Raw genomic sequence first — 17,723 nt, 5'->3', positions numbered from 1 at the left:
CACAGGATAAATGCAAAAATGCTATACCTAAAGGAAAAAAAATCGAAATAAGAATCCCCTGTATTTTCCTCCTGCTCCATGAGACAAGGCACTCCTTAACTAGCAGTCAGGAACCTGTCACAGGTGCCAGAGTTGGTGTGCCAGCGGGTTTTGCCTGCCAGGCTGCTGTGTGGGGCAGCAAGCCCTCAGCTGCTGCAAAAAGCATCAGTACACATTTACCAAGAGCATCCAGGCCCAGATGGACCCACAGCAGCCGCAGGATGCTCCCGCACCAGGCTGGCAAGCCCAAATGTGGAAGAGTCTAAGCCCTTCCATTCCACATCACTGAGAGGTGACTGCCCTCTCAGGGAACGGGGACTACAATTTAAAATTAATGGCAGTTCATGTGAAAAGTACGTGAAAATTTACTAATAGTGAACCAGTATCAAATATTTGCAAAATACCAAACTAAGTTGCTGAAAATGGAATCAAGAGGAGAAAGGTAAGATAAACTTACATTCTTGCTTAAATGTGAAATACTCCGTTAAATGTCTACATTCATGGTTCCCACGAAGTAAAAACAGTGTTTTGGGGTAAAGGATTTTCAAGGCCCACAAGTACAGCACACACTGCAAATCAGAATAAGAAAGACAAATAGAATTCATAATTAATGACAGAACAATTTACATTTCCCTCCATCACAAAAAAACTAGCAGAAAAAGTAAAAAGTAATTTGTGCAAAGCATGTATTTTCAACTGATTAACTTCATTCTTCACATACTACATTCAAACACTTCTCTACACTTCATCCTGGACTGGCTGAAACTCATCCTGATACGTGGTATATCCTGATGGAGTTTTACAGTTTTTACAATTTGGCACCTCCCTGGTCAGCCACGTGCTGCCTTCAGCAGCCCCAGCTGCCACACAGCAATTGCTGTGCATCTCCAGAGTGAAGTGCAACGCTCCACCTGGAAGGTTAGGCAGAAACCTTCCGTGGAAACAATTTCACCAGAAGATCTGCATTTCCTGGCTTAAGGAAAATTTGCTTCAGAACAATTTAATCCACACTTCAGGAAATACCTCAGCTTTCAGAATTACATGGATTTTACAGGAAAGTTTGTTCATTTTTCATTTAACATTGTTCCCTACATACCACCGGGTAGTATAAAGATCCACAAAGCTCTTGCATTAAAGGAAGTTACTACAAAGCTTTTATAATGCCTTTTCTCCTTCCTAAAGATTTCTATTTGAGATGACATTTCTTCCAGACATGTTTTTAAAGATAAAATAAGACTTGGAGAGGCTAAGCTCTGCTCAGACCTCTCTAAACCACTGAATTAAAAGTATTTGTTTTGAAAACGAACTCACAGCTCCAAGAAAGTTGATGGAAATAACGCCACTCATCCCATGCGATGAGCCCACTGCCTGCAAGAACACTGTATAGACCACAATGTCCTCTCAAAAGCTTGAAAAACTGTCTGATGGTTTTTACTCCAACCTTTCCTTGCTTAGATAACCATGAACTGCAGAAATGCTGCACTAGAAACAAAAGGTGCCAAATTCATCCCCCCACTTTCATGTACAGCTACTTCCCAACACTTCCCTTTGTTCCATTGGGGAAAAAAAAAATAACTTAATAATCAATAGATGGGAAATTCAGAATGCACTCTGTGGTTTCAGATTAGAACAACATCAGCATTGCTGTCAATGTAATGCTTCTACATTATAGTGTGAATTCCCTTCTATAATTCAGAACGTCTTGAAAAACAGCTGAATAATAACTTTAATCATCTCAACATGTAGATTTCAGCTCCCTTGTTTGCTACACAGTAAATTCACAAGAGAAAAAGGAAAAGAAAAAGGGATTCAACATTTTAATGTTTATGCTCACACTATCCAAAGATAATCACACAGCAGCAGGAGTTTTATGCTACTGTTTGTTGCCTTGAATTTATTGCATGTAAACATCTGAATGCTGTGTCTGGTTCTTTATCTGTAATTTCTCTTCTTCTACTCAGAGGGTCTACAGACAGAGGAAAACAGCAAAAATACAGGCAGTATACTCGAGGAATTGTAAAACTAATTCTCCCCCTCGGAAACACACGGAAAGCCTCCCAGCTCATGCCAATTCTTCTGCCTCCCTGGCGCTGTTGCCACTGCAGGAAGCAAGGAGAGATGTCAGAATGCCAGGGAAATCATGCTAACGTAATCCAGCATGGAATTATGGTGTTAGGTCCCAGGAATCATCTGCTGTAGCCCAAAACAACCACAAAGGGTGTGCCTGGAGAAAGTCTTCTGTCTCTGTGTAAACTCCAGCAGACTTGGGTTTGAGGGCTTCACTCCCATGGGGCAAGAAACCCAAACTTGTGCACAACACCAGAGCAATTCTTTCGCTTTGATTATGACTCCTTCCTTCTTCCAGGACTTTCCAGAACCTTCCTATTTAAACTTACTGACTCATGCAGAAATCTGATGTAAATGTTGTGAGACTAGAAGTTTAAAGTGATACCCCCATCCATGCAAGAAAAGCTCCAGCTTTTAAAGTCATATCCAAGTTACTTTACAGCTTCTAATCCTGCCAAAACACCTTTAGAAAAGCACAATTAGTGATTAGAATCAAATGGCATATTAAAAAAAAAAAAAAAAACCCAAAACCAAAACAAACATAGTTTATATTACCCTCCTAACTAAATTTTTCATTCTCCTAAAGCTCTGGCAACATTGTTTAGATGATTCCTTTAAGTTTCTCCCTTTTCTTTTCAGTAGTTCAGTGAAGTAATGTAATAGTAAATAAGATCTAATTAGATTTGTTTTTCCCATGCAAACTAAAGAACAAATATGAGGGCAACAATTTTCATGGCTTTTCAACCTACAGTCATTTACACACAAAACCCCTTATGTCCAAACAATATATCATGAATAAACATTCTGGTTTTGATTTTTTCCTACCTGTGCTTCACATATCATAATTCTTACTGAAGTCAAAAGATTTATTGCCCTTGTTGAAAATCTGAGCTAAAAGTCTTCCAGTATTTCATAATACTGCTTTCTCTGTCATAAAATTTTAAAATACCTTCCTTCCTTCTTCTTTCTTCATTAAGAACATCCTAAACATCAGCTCTGCTATAACTCGGTGCAAAATGTACAGCGGGGACCTTACGGATCTAGACATCTGTAAGGTATTTTCCCCTGTTTCACTTCAACCTATCAAAAAAAACTATATATGTCTATTTATATCTATAGATATATCAGCATCTGTATAAAAGAAGTTACGGTTCTTAACTGAGGACCCTCAAAAACTCCTCTCTCTTGTTTAGTGTCTTTCAGCTGTTGAAATGGCAGGTATGCTAAGTTTGTAACAAAGAGGCAATCCGTTCACCTCCCAGCTCCCACAGTCAAGCTGTTTTCCTGCTGAGGTTCTGGCAGTCTCAGCTTCAGGAAAGAAAAGGTCTGTGCAATTAAGCACTGTGTGAGCCAAAGGCCCACATTTTCAAAACAGACTTGTTGCGATTTAACTCCACTGCTGCATGCTGAATTTGAGCATTTGCACAATTCCACATCTCAGCCCATCCTGGAAAGGAAAATCAAAGGCCCCACAGCTCTTCTATGCATCTCAAGTTATGTGATTAAAACAAGGAGCCATGAAAAATCATCACCATGGCCACTTGAGTACAACCACAGCATCACAGTGCTCACTTCTGGGTGCTCTGGCATTAGTAGTGCCCAGAAGAGAGAGATGCAGCTCGCTGCCAATTGTGTGGCTTTGCATGGGCTGCAAAAGATGAACTCCCCCTCCAAATGACTGACAGCACTAGGCACTCATCCAGCAGATGAAATAAAGTGTAAGTGCAAGGTAATTCATACTTGAAAGGATAATTTGAGCCAGACATTGCTAAGGTCTCTACTGATGCTCTGTGACCTGTGGAACTGGCTTCACTCCTGCACCCTCTAACACACACCTCGCCTAAATACAAAAATTGCATTGCTTAAGGTACACTGAAATAATGATACCATCACAATATCTAGTTACAGATACAGCTTCCTAAAATGGAGTAACTATCCCAATGGAAACCATGTTCCTTTTCTTACTATCTTACTATCCCTTTTCTTACTACCTTACTATCCCTTGAGCACAAAGAAAATTCTGAACACTACTGCAAATAAAGGAAAAGTCATATTGTCCTCACTACAAGCAGGATTTCAACAAAATTGCAATATACTGTTTGCTAATGTTTAGACCACATTACTCCCATCTCAGCATTTAAAAAGAGTATCTGAAAGTATAAAAAATATTCAAAAATAAGTACTACTTTTTCGACCAAAAAGCAACTAGGAAATTCTTTTTTGTAAATGTTCCTCTAATTCTTATAGCTAGTACTTTCTAAACATGTATTCAAGTGATGGCTCCTAACTCTCCTTTTTGGGACCTTGTGTCAAGGCCACAGCTGTTCTCTGAGAAGATGGGCCCCACAGAGAGATGGCATCAGTGCAGGGGAAATGGTGCCATCACATGTTCTTCCTCTGCAGCCAAAAGGGGTTCTTGGCATGCTGGGGACTCACACTGGGAACAGCTGGCACAGGACCAGTCAAGCTGCAAGGACAGCCCTGACACAAACAGATGTTCCAGTCTGGGAATCTAATATGTATAAAAATAATCTGAACTTGCTGAGTTACTGAATATTCACAGCTCTGAGAAGCACTGCCATACAAAAATGAGATCTTCACAAGATGCAAATTGTTGCTATGAAGAAAGATATTTGCTACCAGCCTGCAGGAGAAAAGGGCAAAGAAATTCAGGATAATCAGAGTCCTAGGATTTTCTTTGCTCTGAGAGAACTGAAAAAACGACTGACTTCACTGGTGAAGTATTCCTGACCAGCCCAAATTATTTTAAATCAAGCTGTTTACTGGAAAACATTAACATACTACAGTAACAGATGATGCTGAAAGGTGTTTATTCTTCCAATGAAGTCCTCAAAAGTGCACAGAGCTTCAGAGATAATAAACACACAACTTCACCAGCATTAACTTCACCCACTGTTTACTAACATAAATTTATTTATGTGTAATTCTTTTCTTGGGAGAGACCATTTAATTTCCTACAGTTCACTGAGTTCAGAAACATCTCAAGAGACAGATGCTTTTTTAATTGGTGCAAGGTCCAGTGGTCAAATTCTAGACTCACTCTAAACACCTCACTTTGTTCTTGCTGGAAATAAAACCAGTTTCGCCTCCTGATATTTCAGTCTGTGCATTCAGGAGGGGAAATGTATGCATGCCCTGAAACGTAACTCCAGTTTTGTTAGTTTTGAACATTGGTTCAATTCTCCATATTTTAACTTTTTCCTCTGCCAAAAATGATCACTATGTACCTTATGACGGTCAAGTGACATATAAGACTATGCTGTTACATGGCATTGAGTAAGAAAATAATTCCAACAGCTGGTTTACATATTGTTATTATTAATGCATTATAGTTGGGTTTTACTCTCTAATTTTCCTAAGACTGTGATGAAAAACAGTCTATAAGTACGCTCCTCCCTACTCTGCACAGCATCTGTCTGCTTTTCAAAAAAGAGTTTTTAGACTCAGGTAGATTAGTCATTCTCCCTTACAACCTATTCCTGCGGAACCACTTAGGCTCTAACTATTCCTTAGATTTAAAAATAGCCCTCTGTTTTGATCATTCGGGTTTCTACTCTCCATGACCATAAAACTTACTTGAAAGTGAAAACCAAGGGTTTTCTTCTACTCTGGAGTCAAACCCCTGGAACAGTGCACAAGCGGGAAATGTTATCAGTTATATAGCCAAGGAAACAAATGCCTTGTCTTAAATTGCAGAAACTTGTTATTTTAAGTGAAGAAATGCCCAGGCTCTGCCAAAAGGTCAAATGGAAAAGAGAACGTAGATATGGAATAAAGATTCCGTCTGTGTCAAGAAACCTTGTCTCATTCTACCTACAACTTGACATTTTTTTAATTTTACCGGCTGTAATGTCTCTATCAGTCTCTCATCCTTTGACTTGTTGCTTAGAACTAACATAAAAGACACAAAACATGCACACCACCCCCTCCCCGCTTCAGGCAGTGAAGCTAACTCCGGTAAAAACGGAGCATGCACATGAAGAATTGAGCCCTTGGATCAAAAGCTCCATAGGGCAGGGACTGACATTTCTGCTGAGTGCCTTATACAAATACTTTTCTCTTTTTCCCTCTGAATTATCAAATGCCTTCCACCTACCTTATGCAATTTCTTTCTCTGTTCTTAACGATAATAGCTTGCATTATGTAGTACCTTTCATCCAGAAGAATCCCAAATGCTTTGCAGCCCACAGAGAAGGATTATCTCGCCCACTATCAGAACTCAGCTCGGTCTAAGCTCAATGGTGTCACTTTTACACTAGAGATCACACGGCAATCAAGGGGAATTTTTTTTAAAGCCTGTATTACTCATGATTAGTACCTTGGACCAGCTACTTAATTCTTTTGGAAAGACCCCAGAACTGCCATAGTCTCCTGTCTCCATAGCAGAAAGGGGAGCCAGCAGATGGATGGAAGAAAGATCAGAATGTGATTGGCGTGGCAGAAGTATGAACTGAGGCTAGGGCTGTTTACCAGCAGGACTTCCCCAGCATAAAGTACTGGTAAGAGTTGGTGCCTGATCTATGTACTTAGGTCCCCTTCTCCACCAAAAACATCCTCCCCCTCTAAATGCCAAGTTGCATTCTTCACAATTCTCCTTTCCTTGTCACTACTTATTGTGCTGAGTTCGTGCCTGAATGCACAGCACTACATCCAAATACACTTATGAAACTGAAACTTGCCTTTCCTTTCAAAGACATTCTTTAATCAAGGTGACAGGTAGGGAAAATCAGTTATGCGACCAAAAAAACAAAAAACAAAACAAAACAAACAAACAAAAAACCAACAAACCAAAACCAACAAACAAAAAACCCAAAACAAACAAACAAAAAACCAACAAAAAACCCCACAAAACACCAAAAACCTGTAGTGATTTGAGAACCTAACGTACAAAAGAAATAATATAAGTGAGAGCTGAAATATTTCCTTTGTGCTGGCAGAAGCCAATACTGCTTCCAGTGAAAAAGCAATGTTCCCGAATGAAAAAACTGAATTCAGCATACAATTTGCTAAGTATGGATGCACAAGCTGGTAAATGAGAAATTTTAAGGGGATTATTGCCTATACATAGGCTGTTTTCTTTGTTTTATATGGCTTTCTATTTCTTTAATTGGTAATAGCCCTGGAACAGCTTTTAGTAAACTGTCAGAAAAGCACTTGAAAGCTGCAGCAAATCCACCTCTTCTATTTCTTTTATTAAAAGACCATGCATATAGAAATGAAGACAAAATTTCCCTCTTGCAGACACATCTTGTCTCAATCATAAGACTACAGGAGGAGTGAATGAGGTTATCACAACTCAAAAATGGTAGTTCAAGACAGAGCTGCGCAATGATTTAAGTCTGCGAAGCTCTTCTTGCTCCTCCTTCACAATCTTCCCCAAGCAATCCAGCATGGTAATCCACAGCAGTGATTTAGCTCACAGCTCACTGTGGATTATTTCTCAAGAAAATCATGAACTCAAGCTCAAAAAAATCATGATCAAAGTGCTGACTTCAATATGAGACTAAATCTGAACTATATTGATTTTTAGCACGTGGGCGAAAGAACCTTGCAATTTTTAAGTTTTTAGAGCATCTGTACTTGGAATAGCATATTTCTATTTGTAAAATGTGCCAAAAAGATGCTGTTAACATTTGAAATTAAGTTTTAAAATGAACTAATAAAGCAAAAGCAGTTTTATTGACTCTAATTTTTCAGAAACTTCTTACTTTAAACAAAACACTGGCAAAACACACTTATCTGTTTTTCAAACACATAAACAACTCAGCTGCTTGGCCTTATATACTTGTACACCAATGTGGCAACAGCGTACTTGCGGGACGTAGAATGGAACAGCAGTGGATGTGTTCTCACATGATGCCATCTAATCTAGTCACAGACACACAGACATGTATCATAGGATCTACATTGCTTACAACAGGTAACGAGCATTCTGCCTTGACACACAGGGAGCTCTAGTCTGAACTTTTCACAGAAACAGTCAAGCTGTAAATCAAGAGTTCAGCAATGGTTTCTGACTGACTGGTCAATGACTAGATCAGCTATAACCTGGACAAACAAATCCACATCAGGTTTTATTCAACAGTTCTGCACTTCATCTTGTCAGTTTGTAAAATTAAGCAATAACACAGAACAGAAGAAAACATCTAGTTTGTTTTATGAACACTGGAAAAGAGGATTTGGGCTTGGTATTTGACTCACTTCTAGTCAAAGCTGGCAGGTGGGATAGGACATTCTTTCTTTCACAAGCCAGCTAAAGATGTCATTTGACCGCCACATTCTATGGCCTGACCTGGAGGCTACACCAGGTCTCAGCACCACCAACAGGGCACTCGTGCACCACTTCTCTGTGGATTCAAGTGCTGCATCAAAAGCCAGAGATCGTGCACTCCTGCGTGCCATATCTAAACAGAATTTACTCATTCTCTCCAGCACAGCATGCTGTCTGATGGCTTTTTGTTGCATTTACCTCTCATCTAGCCCTTCCATTCTCCTAAAATTTCACATCCAGGAAACTCAGATCAAATAAACCTAAAAGTCAAACTAAACTATGGGTCACTGGTTAAGTTCTTCTGTTATGTCTCTTTTCTAACAGCTCACGTCTACTCAGGCTATTTAGCTTTTGCAAGCTGCAGAGCACGCTGCCCTCTGTTTAGTATTTAGATGGCCAATAGTTGGCACCATTCTGTGTCAGTTTTCCAGCACATATACAGCTGGATTTCAAGGAACCTTTATAAAAACGTTACCAGCAGTATTAACATGCTATTTGTGAAGAGCCTCAGTATTCCTGAACATAGTTTAGATATGATGGTAAATACACATAATATGCTGCAAGCGGTTTTGCACCCAAACCCAGAAATTAGAAACTTACTTCAATGCTGAAGTACCCTCTGTCCACGTAGTCCCCCAGGAAGAGGTACCGCGTGTTGGCAGGAGAACCTCCCACTTCAAACAGTTTCATCAAGTCAAAGAACTGACCATGGATGTCTCCACAAACTAGAACAGAAGAGGAGCAATATTTAGATTTACCATGCAAAAATCATCTTAGGTACGCACAGTCCGAAGTCACCGTTTTGTAACGTGTGTTATGACAATTTTGTGCATCATTCACTCTTTAAACAGCAGTTGAGCACTGGCAGCTGCTCAGCAGAAGCTGTTTTCTATGATACACATCCATGTATGTATGTGCAAAAGGCTTTACTTGGTAAAGTAACTAAAGAGAGCCATTAAGTAAATCTGGTCCATAACTATTTTTACAGATATCTGTCCATTCCTGGTACTGCCACCAGAGCACATAATACTGGCAACAGCAGTTAGACAAACCAAAGCTGCCCTGAAAAATGAGTATGTTCAAGAAAGGTTACTCTTTCTTTTAAAATTACTCCTCTATTTTTCCTAATCTTAAACCCAGAGGAACAGCAATAGGCTTTCCATAAAATGCAAAGCACACCTGTCCTGTGTGTGCCTGCTTAAACTGACACATTTCTGACTTCTGCTTTCTGAACAGAAAAACATCCTGCTTGCTATCCCAAACCATACCTTATTCAAGGGGACACTGGTGTTTCACACTTTAACCTCTACCCCTTTATTTAACCTCCCATAATTACAATTTGCAGACCTTCACTGCAATGAAGTCAATCTAAGACACTTTCCCTAGAATGAGCAGCCCAAATAAACGTGACAGACCAGGCACAAGTGACAAGCAGCCTGGGCTAGGTCGGGATGCCTCTGTCTGTGCCTTGGGGGCAGGAGTTTGGTTCTGCTCTCCTGTGGAACTGCAAACTCCCTGGTGGGTGATTTCAAGCATCTGCAGGAAGACAGGCAGTGCTTTCGGAGAACCCCATGGATGCCCAAGAGTGCTGTGTCAAAATCTGCTTTGATTCTTCTACTCAAAAGAGAACTTCCCACACACACCTCCAATTTAGGATCAAGCCTGGAGTTTTTATGGCAATGATCCTTAACCGAGATGATGTTAAAAGCCCCGTGGTACTGAGGTCAGTTTAAACTAGCCCTTTAGTGAACAAACAAACAAATCTGATTTGCACATTCTAACGGTGATTTTGAAGTAACTGAATTAAACCAAAGGTCAAAGATAGGCCTTATCATGCAGCAGCAGGCAACCTTCAGTAAAACTCAGATGCTCTCTTTCAGGTAATAGCCTTGTCCTACTATAGATAAGCAATCCTCACATTTGTCAACATGCCATGGAGAAGCTGAAGTCACAACTCCATATGGATACAAAAGGACTATAAAGAACAGCTGCAATACCAAATCCAACAAACTCACAGTGCAAACTGGTCATAAGCTATTATCTTTCATCTCAGTGCAGTTCACATTATAATTTTATACTTGAATTGCTTTTCCCTGAATGTATACACTAACAATAAGAACCATATAGTGTCATTCCATCAAAACAATGAAATGCAAAAGCCAGAAAGAACCCCCATCCAAACCACACCACCATCCTCCGGGTACAGAAAAAAAACACTGATACCTCACTCACTGCTTTCATGAATATTTATGTGAAAATGGTGACAGAATTCATGATTCCTGGCTAGTTGACCATTCTTCTGTGATAGTAACACAGTATTTATTCCATAAAATAGCATATTTTATCTTAACACCACTGTGATACACTGTATAATCTTTTTACTAGTAGATTCCCCCTTGTGAGTTTTAGATGACAACTTTCACGCTATAAGCCACCAACAGTTACTATTTCAAGCTAAGAATAATATCTGCCATTATTTATGCAAAATAAATGCTATTTAAATCCCCAAGTGGTATAACACCGCCACTGTTTCTCTAAAAAAAAAATATTTGTACCCCAAAGGAAATTTTTTTGTAACATCTTTATTTGAACACATTAATCTACCAAACCAATACACACTTCTTGACTGTACTCCTCTGCATGGACACTGTGGGAAGCTTAAAAACACGTGTCACAATTTGATGGCCAGGCAATCTGCTCTCCTAACTTGCAGCAGGAAAGCTTTTAGTTACATAACTGTACAGCTCTACCAATTATCGCCCGCCCCCATTTGCTCCAACTGCAAAAACCTGAAGTTGAACAAGACTGAAAGATTTTAAAATGGATTTAACTTTTTTTTTTCACTGAAAGCACAAAGAAATTAGACTTTTCTTTTTCTTTTGGTATGCAGACGTGTGAACAGGTAAATACACTGGGCCAGTTACAGAGAAACCAGAAAGGTTAGAAAGCTTTCTGCATGTCCCTGAATTTGTCAAAAGTCAGAAAAGCAGTGCACAAATCAGTGAACGGGACAGAAATAGAAAGCACAAAGTTCTGCAATCCCCCAAGTAGCAAAAGTCTGAACTGGTCCTGAAAATAGGTACTTGATGGATATTCGAGGCACTTTGCACAGAGCAGCCTACTTCTTTTATACATAGCAACTGATGCCAAAATGTACCCAGGAAAAACAAAAAAACCACCCCCCCCCAAGATAAACAGCTGAAAATTGACAAGGCATTAACCTTGTTAAAGTAGTTCCAACAGAGAAGTCTAAAATCAGCAGGTAAAAGCAGAGGGAGGAAAATGCTCAAAATGAAGAGTTAGCATCGATATTTAATTTATTATTGTCAAATCCCAGAGTTTCCACTGGAAAACGACAATGTTACATACAGTTAATCCAAACAGTATTTTGGACAGGATAGTTTACAGACTTTACACTTCCCAGGTTTGCATGTACAGGCTTGAAATGTCCTTGCAATGTAAAACCCATATATTCATATTCTGATGAACAGACTGATTAAAGGGGCATTTTTGTATGCATACAGTACTATGCTCCATTTAGCATTTGTAAAGAATGGCAACTGCTTCTAAAGCTATAGTTCTGCCACCTTTCTTTTCCAACTCTTAATTCCTGTGAATCTCAGATCTGGAATATTTCCCAGGCAGCTGAATCAATGCTTTATCTTTCATTAGGTGGGGGCAAAAGAAATCCAGCATTATATTTCCATTCATAAAGGCAGAAACATCCACCAGCCAGTAACTTCACCATCGTCTTCATGTCATGTTGCAGCTTCATATCACTAAGAAGCACTGACCCACCAAGAGCCTACAAGAGAAGTTCCATATCCACTCTACTGCTAAGTCCACTACTTTCGTCCTTCTTGCTAAGAGGAAAAAAAAAATTAAAAGCACACTAGTTGTTACATATTCAGGTTTACTATCTTACAAGCATTAGCATTGAATCTGCTGTTCCTGTTAATTCTGCCAGACACATCCTGTTTCGTTACACCTGCACAGGCCCTCTTTTGTTACTGAAGCTCTTACTATTAAACAACATATGCAAAGAGATATGAACATTTTTTTTTCATCAAATAATAACAAAAATAATCCCCAACACAGTAAAGCGAGAACTTAATTGTTTAATGAAGATCTCCAGGATCAACGTACTTATAGATTTAAACTATAAACTCAGGTAATGTAAAACATGGTTTCTATGTGTGCAGGATTAGCATTAAAAGCAGCTGTGGTCACATTTAAAAAAAAAAAATCCAGAGGAGGAATTCACATACTTTCCAATATCACTGATTTCTGGGAAGTGCCATCATGGCCTTTGTACACTCAGTAATTTATAATAACAAAGTAATCTGACAGCAATTTTTTCTCTGCTAAGAAGACAGCATTGCTTAATTTACCCAGTGCTTTTCAACTTCCTTTGTATTCTAAAACTGCCAGCTGGACAACAACAAAACCTTTTCTACTCACTATTTTCAGGATCAGTTCAGGCATCAAATCTGTTGCTTAAGAATTTCTCTATCTGAGCCTGGCAACATCCGACCTAAACTCTCATGGCAGCAAGCTCCAGAACTGCATAACACACTAGAAAACTTCTAAATGTAAAGAAAATTTTAAGTTATTTAAAACGAATGTCCTGATCTCCAACAAATTATATGTTGGTACAATCGGAAAGTTTGAGAAACACTAGTTGCTCATGGACTCCTTAGAAATTCATCTCTGTTGAGGAAGTTATCAAGGAGGACATGGGCACCTTCACAAGATTCAAGTTCATGCCCTTGCAATTCCCAAGAAATAATTTTTCTGAGCAGCTTTTTCTACTTGTTGTGATGGGTACTTTGATCCACTACACAACCTTAACCTATAGCAGCAGATTTTTCCAATTTAACTGCTTATAAAATACCATTTTGTTATAAAAATAGAAATTGGACATAGGAAGACACAGGAGAAATGCTTTTGTCATCCTAATACAAATTAAATTATGTTTCTGATGGCTTCACTGTGAGGATTTTTCTTTGATTTATGTCAAAGGAACATAAGCAATACTGAAACAGGAACCACTGATTTCAAGTGGTACTAGCAGTGAAGGAAATTCAAAGCTGAGCAGTGCATTTGCCAGTTTATTTATAGATGACAAAGTGGTATAACAGTGATTCAGAGTGCAATGTCTACTGGCACAAATAAAAAGCCTATGAATGCTCTTCACATACCTTCCTTCAGATAACTAAATGATCTTCACTACGTACAAACTCAGTCCAAAGATTATTCTGTATTGTTTCCTACTCCAAATGGACATTAAGAACAAAATTTATATTCATACTACATTAAACACTGTCAATTCAAAAATTTTCTATCTGCAACAGTTTGGATATGCTGTACTTGTTTTCTCATTTATCAGGTACATACTTAATTGGTGTAACATTATAGGCTAATAGTAAAATACAATTACTTTTTCAAGTGAATTTTCACTCCATGTATTACAAGACTATATTCCTGTCTTCAAATTCCAGCAGGTATCAGGAGTAGATATATAACACTCTATGACCAGCTCCAGCAGCAACATTTGCAAACTCATACATGTATGACAATTAACAACAATCAAGCAAAGGTATCTTTTAAACCACTGTGTAGGGAGTAATATCCACCACTCAACAACTTGTTCTTTACATTCACTGAGATAGGGATGTTTTTGCACTGAGTTCCGAGACTGTGCTTGAGCAAAGCAGCACACAATACTAAAAATCCTAAGGGAGGAAAACACCCTATTGAGTTACACTGCAGAATGCAGACTGCAAATCCCAAAGGAGGTCGCTTTGTGCAATGTTTTGGAAGCGTTTAGCTGCTTACCATTCCATTAGGGAGCACATGCTTCCAAGAGCTTACAGCTTTTCAAAGACACCTGGTACTTACAAAGCCTTACTGACAAAGAAACGACTGCAACATGTAAACCTGCACGTGTCTGAGCAGACTTGTGGCTGGTCATTTGTACAGATCTACAAAATAAGATGGTAGAGATGGTCCAATGAGAAGAATGTCCTAAACATTTCTCTGGGCAAGTAGTTGGAAGGAATGAAAAGTTAAAAAAGGCTAAGTGAGGAAGCCAAGTGGAAAGGAGTACTTACAGTGAACACATAAAGGCGAAGCAAAATCAACTAGACCAACTTTTGTAGCTGAATCAAAGACTGGGCTTCCTCAGAAAACTCATGAATATGAGGTAAAACAACTACAAGAGCTATATGCATGAAATTCTCCTGTGCTTCAAGAACAACTACTGCATTGTTTTTGAAGGGTTCAACTACTAACCAGAAGACTCTGACTTTCCTCAAAATTTAGTAACAAAGTCACATATAAGGGTCACATGTCTTCAATTACGCAACCTTACAGCTTGACTGAGGTTTGTGCGCAAGCGTGTATCTGAGGAACATTATACACTGCCATAGCAATATGAAATGCTCAGAACGCCATTTTTAATCACTAGAGAAAGAGCAATTTTCTTCCTTATTTTCTGGAGAACAAGAAGGAAGATGTACATAATAAAACAAGAAACTCCAGAAATTTTTATTTGCATCTGCTCACTACAGGACAGCTCAAGACACAAAGTTTGTGGTTAAGTTACATATACTCTTTCATTGCCACGCAGTTCTGTTCCTGTTTGTGAGCTGTTTAAAGAACTTGCAGACTTCATTACTTACTGAAATTAAGGCCAGAATCACGTAGACAGCTCACTAAGTAACTTGTCCTAAGCAAACAACTACAAGACTCAATATAATGGGCTTTAATATAAACGATTGTTATACTAAGTCTATTGAACAACACAGCTCTGTTTCCAAAAGAAGCATGGTCTCATTCATATTCATATCTGGTTACCTAACGTGATTATAACAGGCTTTCATCTATCTTTTCCCTTCAATCACTGCATGCAAATTGATAGAGTTTATACTACCAGAGTGAATTGGCATTAACAAAAATCTGCATTATGTATTTTCATAAAGAGGCCTGGTTAACCAAAGATAAATCCAGAAACCATTGACCATACAGGTACAGCAAAGGAAACCACAAATGAAGCAGCAAGGCCACATTTGCCAATGTTATTTGATTGACAACTTTCCTTGTTTGCATAAAGGAAAAAAGGCAAAGTGCACCTTGGGAAAATCTGTTTTCTGTGCAACACACAAGGACACTATACTGTGTTCTGCTCTGCCAACACTTGCAACTCTAGTGTCTGTAAAGATCACCCACGCTCACTCCTTCTAATAGTTTTCTCCCACCATCCCCCGAAGGCTAGAACAAATTAATGACACTTGATTTGAAGAGGCAGAGTGAAAGAGTAGAGAAGGGAAAACACCACATCAGAAAAGACCTTCAGGACAAGTGTCATTAATATTCCTTGGTGAAGGAGGAAGCAAAAAAACCCCCAAACCCTAACTCACGCAGAAGGGCAGAAGCCCTTCAAAATGTTAAGCCTAGAAAAATATTTAAAAAAAAAAGATTTTAAAAATATCTCTACAATATTATTTTCATGTCACAGTATTATTTGCAGTGTCTCAAAACACAATAAAAACCAGGTACATAACCTTAGGCGGCAGAGGAGTGCCTTTGTGTATATAGGAAATACTAGAAACAAATCTCAGGAAACAGGCCCTACCAAATGCTGTAAAACCTACACTGGCAGAGAAAAATCCCTTCTCTCCATGCCCCCACCCCAGGTGAACTTTTCAGAACAGTAAGTTGGTATCACAGCAGTGAGGTGCCAAATTAAAATTTTCAGTTCCAGATCAAAGCCACATAATGGAGGGGTAGTAAAAACAGGATGGTGATCCAGTGAATATTTTACAGGTCTTTTTTTCCAAGACCAACAGAAGTAGGTGCTTGCATCGCATATACCAGAACGTGCTGAATTAGGTCACAGAGGGAGAAAAACGTGACAGGACAAAATCAGCATTCGTTCCCATATCCATCAGAGTAACAACCAGCTCTTCCCCTGGTCAGCACTGCCCCTGAGCATCCTCCTCAACAAATGTAAAAGCAAGTATATTTTCATTATCTCCTGTTAATGCACCCTTAGGATCAGGGAGCAATGAATATTCCACAAATAACCCCATCAGAAGGATTACTTGTGAGGAAAGTGTTTCATTAGTGTTTAGGTCAGGATTTCCAGCTCATATCCTGAGATCAAGGTTATTTATAGCAATGGGAAAATTCTCTTACCCTCAGTTTTACAGATATGAAAAACAAAGGCCCAAGGAATTTTAACAGTTTATAGGGTCAGCAGGAAGGCAGGGCTAGCCTGAGAGGGAGCAGTGCATCCTTATATTGCTGCTTCTGATTCAGTACACCAGAAGCACACAGCCCTTTCAAGGAGAAGGAAGATCATGCAGAAGAAGCAGGCACAGCCTGGCTTTAAACACAACGCTCCAAATGAATTTAGGGAAGGTGAGACAAGGCAACATGAGAAAAGGAGTTTTGGAGAGGAGAAGTTCAAATAACAGGATTTTGTTGTTGATTATTTAATTAAACTCTTAAGAACAGGTTTCTCTACAACCAGTATTTCTCTCCCAAAAGCCCACAAGAGAAGTTCCATATCCACTCCACGCTGCTAAGTCCCCAGTTCTAGTTTAAGACACAGAAAATGACTTTTTGGAATTATAAAATCTAAATTACATAACCAAAGTCTTACGCAAATCTAATTCTGCTGAAAAATGCTTAACCTCTGAGGAAAGTGCTTTCAAGAGAAAGCTCTGCAAAGCAATTTTTTGTCCTGGTAAAAGCTCACAGGATAATTAGTTAGGAGAGCCAGTGTTAAGGAGGAGTTGACCAAACTGATTTCCCCTTGATGAAAACATAAACCTCAGCATGATCTTGAGTAGATGGTTAAATCCATATGCTGATTCTAAATCAACATGAATCATAGAACGGTTGGGATTAAAAAGCACCTTTAAGAATATCTAGTTCCAGAAACAAATCACTTAATGATGTTCCAGAAACATTATCACTTAATGATGGTTATTAAAATAAACAAGAAGTCATGTTGATGAACCGAATAGCCTTAATGATGTTTCTTCGTATAACCTTGTTATTAGGCACATCATGAGTGGAAGTTAGAAAGGACTCAGGGCAGCACTAGGGGAGGGAGCCAAGCAGATTTGGGCTAACTCTTGCCTATGCTCTGCAAGCAAGCTAACCAGGCCCTCACAAAGAGTCCCTATATTAACTATATTAAGAATTGTTTTCCTAATGTCTGGCTGAAGAGGCGGGAAAAAAAAAGTCAGAAGAGGGGAGTGACAGAGTATTATTTTAGCAGATAGCTAACAACCACATCACATGCAGTAAGTTA

The 17,723-nt window shown here is 39.0% G+C and overlaps 1 protein-coding gene across 2 annotated transcripts in view; it reads right to left on the bottom strand.

Annotated features, from left to right (window-relative positions):
* PPP3CA (protein phosphatase 3 catalytic subunit alpha) overlaps positions 1 to 17,723 on the bottom strand; it is a 170,689-nt gene that overhangs the window by 40,994 nt on the left and 111,972 nt on the right. For both annotated transcript variants that reach the window (XM_040064100.2, XM_040064101.1), the window contains exons 3-4: positions 8,999 to 9,123; positions 497 to 608 (exon numbers count right to left, since the gene is read on the bottom strand). In XM_040064100.2, coding sequence (XP_039920034.1) covers positions 497 to 608; positions 8,999 to 9,123 — 237 coding nt within the window. The remainder of the gene's footprint in view (positions 1 to 496; positions 609 to 8,998; positions 9,124 to 17,723) is intronic.

The sequence above is a fragment of the Hirundo rustica genome, chromosome 5 (assembly GCF_015227805.2).
Source record: "Hirundo rustica isolate bHirRus1 chromosome 5, bHirRus1.pri.v3, whole genome shotgun sequence".
Taxonomy (NCBI): Eukaryota; Metazoa; Chordata; class Aves; order Passeriformes; family Hirundinidae; genus Hirundo; species Hirundo rustica.
This window is presented reverse-complemented; position numbering and strand designations above follow the sequence as displayed.